The sequence below is a fragment of the Triticum dicoccoides genome, chromosome 3B, assembly GCF_002162155.2.
Source record: "Triticum dicoccoides isolate Atlit2015 ecotype Zavitan chromosome 3B, WEW_v2.0, whole genome shotgun sequence".
Classification (NCBI taxonomy): Eukaryota; Viridiplantae; Streptophyta; class Magnoliopsida; order Poales; family Poaceae; genus Triticum; species Triticum dicoccoides.
Window position 1 is genome coordinate 476,351,143 of NC_041385.1, and position 5,065 is coordinate 476,356,207.

The window sequence follows — 5,065 nt, forward strand, 5'->3', positions numbered from 1 at the left end:
CGCAACCGCGGATATTCCAGAATATGTAACGCATCAAATAATCCGGTTGCGCAGGCTTACTCCACGGGAGCTAACTACCTTGGCCACTCGCTTCCTAGCCGGCACACGGCTGGAAGAAGGCAAGTCCGAGGCCACCCCGGCCTCGTCTCCCTCGATGGGAGAGCGACAGCACCAACCCCTACTAGTACTGAGGCCTGGCCGTCCACGAGCTGTTCAGCCGCGCACCGGGCAGCTGCACCCGCAAGGGCGGCCTGAGCATCTTCAGGCGAACTAACGGAATAATATTCAAAGGCGAGGAATCAAGCGCAACGTCACTATCGTGAAGAATCTCAGCATTCAGAATCTTATAATAGAGGGAAGCATTGAGAAAGCATTCAGAATCTTATAATAGGGGGAAGGATTACCTGTAATGAATCTCAGCATTCAGAATCTTATAATAGAGGGAAGGATTGAGAAAGCATTCAGAATCTTATAATAGGGGGAAGGATTACCTGTAATATCCATGTTTTTGTCAGCAGTACGGAGCTTGGCACTTTTCAGAAAGGTCATGTCCCAAGCTTGGCCTTGGCGCGTGCGCTAGGAGCCCAAGTCGCCACCGGAGTTGCCCTTGAACGCTTGGCCTTGACTGTCATCGGAACGGGATAGAACATGAGACATTATTCTTACTTTCGGACATCACCGTCGTCACACAGCACCATCCAAGACAATGAACCTAACACGAGAACGAGGTCCTCCCGCAGCACCATCCAAGACAATGAACCTAACACGAGAACGAGGTCCTCCCGCCCCCTCTGCACCTCCATGGCCCAAAGGAGGTCGGAGGTGAGGCGAACCGGCCGCAGCGTCAGAGGGAGGAAAGACTTTTCCTTGTGAGGAAGGAAAGAACTCGACTTGTCCAGTAGCACAGACATTAGCCATACACCAACTCAAACGACCCCAAATCTAGCTCGTACAACCTATCAACACCGATCATACACGAAGAAGGCAGAAGGAAATACCCTCGATCATTATACATAAGGCTAGCGAGCTCATTATACACGAGCGAGTGATCATTTAGGTCGTACATAAGTCGTACATGGTCCAAGAAAGCGAAACTGAGGCGTGCAGTGCACACGTTAACGTTGCTCAGTGGTGTCCAGGGAGCTTCTCCTTGATCTTCTCCATGATGCCCTTCTTCTCGTGCGTCCCTGTCCCAGCCGCCGGCACCGTGTGCCCGGCCTTGTGCTCCTCCTGCTTGTGGTTGCCCGGGAGCTTCTCCTTTATCTTCTCCTTCATGCTCTTCTTCTTCCTCTGCCTCCCGCCTTGCCCGTCATCCTCGGACGACTGCACCACACCACACGTAAACCATTACGCCATTAGCCAGTTATAGTGAGTCAAGTAGTACGCGTCGTCCTACAACCGAATCAAGCCCCATATGTCTGACAAATTAAACGAGCGAAGATGAAAGTACCGAGCTGGAGCTAGAGCTGGAGGAGCGCCGCAAAGTCTCGCCCAGTGTCGTGTGCCCCTCTTTGGTGGGCTGGATCTGGTCGCCCGTGCTGATGCCCCTGCCGACCATGCCCTCATAAGCGTATGCAGTTGTCTCGCCAGGGGCGAGGCCGCCGCTTAGCGCGCCCTCGTGCGTGTGCGCCGCGCCGGACGGGGAAACGGCACCGCCTACCACGCTCTCGTGTGGGTGCACGGCGCCGCTCAGGCCGTAGCCCGGCGTGACACCCGCGCCATAGTCGGCCGACGTCACCGCGCCGGCAGAGCCATAGGACGGAGAGGCGCCCCCCGAGCTGTACGCCGGAACCTGGCCCGGTTCCCTCGGGATGGGGTTGCCGTACTGGTCGACCGGCGGCACTGGGTTGCCGTACTCGTCGACACGCGGGTACGGGTGCCCGTACTCTCCACCGTACTCCGCCATTAGATGCTCTCACAATTTGGGTCGGTGGCTTGCGAGTCAGTGTGGCACCATGGTCCACGACACCACGTATATGTACGAGGAGCACCTCTGTAGGGCGATAAGTGCAGGGACGCCACGTTGCATGCATGCCGCCACGAGTTCACCGTCTACCTGATGAGAACGACACGTATTCTCCGGGCGTGCCACGTTTTGGACCGACCTGGGAGGAAGCACCGGCTGAACAATTAAAAGAGCACGTCGCAAAATATCCGAAGTTGGTTGTACGCATTATGCTGGAGTATACATGCCATCGGTTCGAGTTCAGATCGCAGCCATAGCTGATATTTTTCTGATCAGATCAATAGACAGTGCCTGAAGTATTATTAGTACTACCACAACGAGATGTCCTGAATCGACCTGATGCCTCGCGTTTATACAGATCACAAGAAAGAACCGCCATGGACTCTCGACGGTGCTCCGGGGAAAAGCCTCGGCCGTGGGCTGTTGCTGGTGGCACAGGATCCATCCCGATCAGTTCGACGGCGTCTCTTCCGCCGTGCGACATTCGACACGCAGGCTGTTCTCGCGATGGTAGGGTGATTTCGCGCCCTGGTTTTACATGGGAAATGATGATGTAATTTCAAATTATTCGGTAGTGTGATTTTGCTACCTATACCATATTAAAACTAAGAGATAAGCACACTGAGCTAAGTGTAAAAAACCAAAACTGAGGACTAAAAGGATTAGATGCTACCCCTCCGTTTGTATATAGTTCATTGTGAAATCTGTAAAAGGTCTTATGTTTAAAAACGGAGGGAATAATTAAGAGTAGCGCTAATAACTCAAGAACGGTGTGCTCCTCGACTAATCTGCATTTGTTTTGATACCTAAATAAACTCCAAAAACCAATAAGGTTGACCCTTAATAAAACAATTCAGAAGAGCACTGAAAGGCCAAAAACACATACTCCCTCGTACTCTTTCTGTTTTTGTTTACTCTATATATTATAGTTGACTGAAATCAAACTTCGTCAAGTTTTATCAAGTTTATAGAAAATAATATAAACATTTACCATAACAAATCTATATGGTGTGAAAGTACATTCGATAATAAATCTAATGGTATTGAGTTGTTATTGTATATGTTGATATTTTTGTTCATAAACTTTGTCAAAATTTACAAAGCTTGACTTTCCGAAAAAGGCTTTCGCCCCGTTTTATATATAAAGTAACGATCGACATACATGATGCAAACCACCCGACACCACACACACCCAAGGCAGATACAAGGGAGCTGACGAACAACAACGCTACTCTAAACACCCCAAAGCAAACAACAAGTAGGCAGAAGAGCATAGCTAAGGGTCTAAAGAGCTCTCCACCGTGAACGAGTCATCGCGAGGAGATGAAACTGTAACTCGACGAACCAGGGACTCCAAAGCGGTGCTTCCAAGAAAGAAACGGCACCGAAGGCTTTCACCCGGAGTAACACGAAGGACACAGGGTTACCGCGATGGTGCCTTCAAGAAGGGAACGACGGATGGACGCCGCCGCCATCGGTCTGGCTCCGAGCCAGACGAGGTTTTCACCCCGGCCACCACCCTCAGCCTCCGTCCAAGGTACGGCCCTACATGAGAGTGTCGGCTGCACCACCACCGAGATCTTCGAAGGCCCACCCCCATGCCGCCCACGTGGCCATGACAGCAAGCCCGTCAGCGCCCGAGCCACGAGCTCCGCCCACGAGCCAGCAGCTCCCGCCACCAAGGCCGCCGCCTTGCATCCAGACACTTCGGAGACCATCAAAGGCACGAGCTTTGAGCCGACCGATAAACCCCAAGCACCATCAGAACTGCCGGTGACCGACCCGCCCCGAACAACTACAGCGGCAAGGAGGCAGGGGGAGCGGAGCTCGTCCGGACCGGCGCACCCCTGCGCCGGTGACAGGTAGTCGGTCTACCCGTCCCTCCAGCAGCCTCCCCTGCGTCACCCCTGACGCCCTACCACGGCCTCCGGCCAGAACCTGCGAGGAAGAGGCAACCACCCGTCCGCCGGCGAGGGCCGCCGGATCGACCGCACCCAGCCGCCGAGGAAGGCCGCCAAGAGCGTCAACCACCACCACACCACCTGCGTCTCCACGCCCTGGCCAGGAGCAACCGATGCCCCGCCACCCCACCGGAGCAGAACGAGGACCAGTTGCAGCGCCACCACCTTGGAAGGGCCACCGGCCACCCCTGACACCGCCAACCACCACCACCAGCCGGATCTGGGCAGGGGGTGCCAGATCCGCCGCCAGCACGCCCCCGGGCCTCCAGCCCCCACGAGCCAAGGAGGAGGGGGAGGAGGGGAGGAGGGAGCGCCGGCAGTCCACCAGGTCGCCGGGAGGAGGGAGGAAAACAGAGCAGCGGCCGACCGACGCCCGGCGCCACCGAGCAGGGGAGGGCGCCCCGCGCCGCCCGTCACCTGCGTGTGGGAGGAAGACGCCCCGCGCCGCCTGCGCCACGCGACCTTTGGCCGGCGACGCCACCGGCGGCGGTGAGGGATGGGGGGCGGGGCGAGGAGACGGGGGCGGCGGCACTAGGGTTGTCTCCTGGGGACGCCCGCGGGAGCGCCCATTTTAAATGGAAAGATGTAAACTGTTTTTTCCAAAGCTTGACTTTGACCTAAACTAATATGCGGATTAAATAAAAACGGAGGGAGTACTAAAGTTGAGACACTTATTTTAAGACGAAGGAGTACAATACACATAGCTCAATTCCAAACTTCCAGCGTGTGCACATAAATCTGTCGTGAACACGTGTTTGCTTGAAGTATATGGAGCGATGCAAGTAGAAGGCAAAAATATTTTTTTAAGCAACAAAAATAGTTTTGAACTAGTTTCCAACAGTGAAATAATTGTGAAATGGTTTATTTGAAAGGCAAGCTTCTTCACAGTCATACATTGATCCTTACACATGTGATGTATTTTATTCTATTTTGAAACGGAGGCAACAACTTTGCCTCATCCATTAGAGGAAACGGACAAGAGCTCACAATGAAAAATATGTCATCCTAGGAAAGTATCATGTGGAAACCACTCTTCTTAAAGAACGAAATACAAGCCACATATAGAGCTGAGTTGCCCCTCCGTCCCCGTCGCTGCCGCCAGATCGTGAGCCGCCTCTCCCCTTCCTTCCCCTTCATA

General features: G+C 53.9%; 2 protein-coding genes across 3 annotated transcripts in view; both read right to left on the bottom strand.

The window, feature by feature from the left end:
• Positions 1-929: 929 nt before the first annotated feature.
• LOC119281419 (dehydrin Rab25-like) lies at positions 930-1,927 on the bottom strand. Its single transcript, XM_037561938.1, has 2 exons — positions 1,451-1,927; positions 930-1,323 (listed from the first exon to the last, which is right to left on the bottom strand). Exons 1-2 carry the CDS (start codon positions 1,904-1,906, stop codon positions 1,126-1,128), a joined length of 654 nt encoding a protein of 217 aa, XP_037417835.1. The 5' UTR covers positions 1,907-1,927; the 3' UTR covers positions 930-1,125.
• A 233-nt stretch (positions 1,928-2,160) lies between these two features.
• Positions 2,161-5,065, bottom strand: part of LOC119281420 (chaperone protein dnaJ 10-like) — a 7,925-nt gene continuing 5,020 nt past the window's right edge. For both annotated transcript variants that reach the window (XM_037561939.1, XM_037561941.1), the window contains one exon: positions 2,161-2,494. In XM_037561939.1, the coding sequence (XP_037417836.1) occupies positions 2,417-2,494 (78 nt within the window). In that variant the 3' untranslated portion in view covers positions 2,161-2,416. The remainder of the gene's footprint in view (positions 2,495-5,065) is intronic.

What these genes read in the sequence shown, in the direction of transcription:
- LOC119281419 (XM_037561938.1), bottom strand. Translation starts at nt 1,906, where the DNA reads ATGGCGGAGTACGGTGGAGAGTACGGGCACCCGTACCCGCGTGTCGAC. An exon ending in CCAGCTCTAGCTCCAGCTCG is followed by an intron (nt 1,324 to 1,450) that starts GTACTTTCATCT and finishes GGTGTGGTGCAG; the next exon opens with TCGTCCGAGGATGACGGGCA.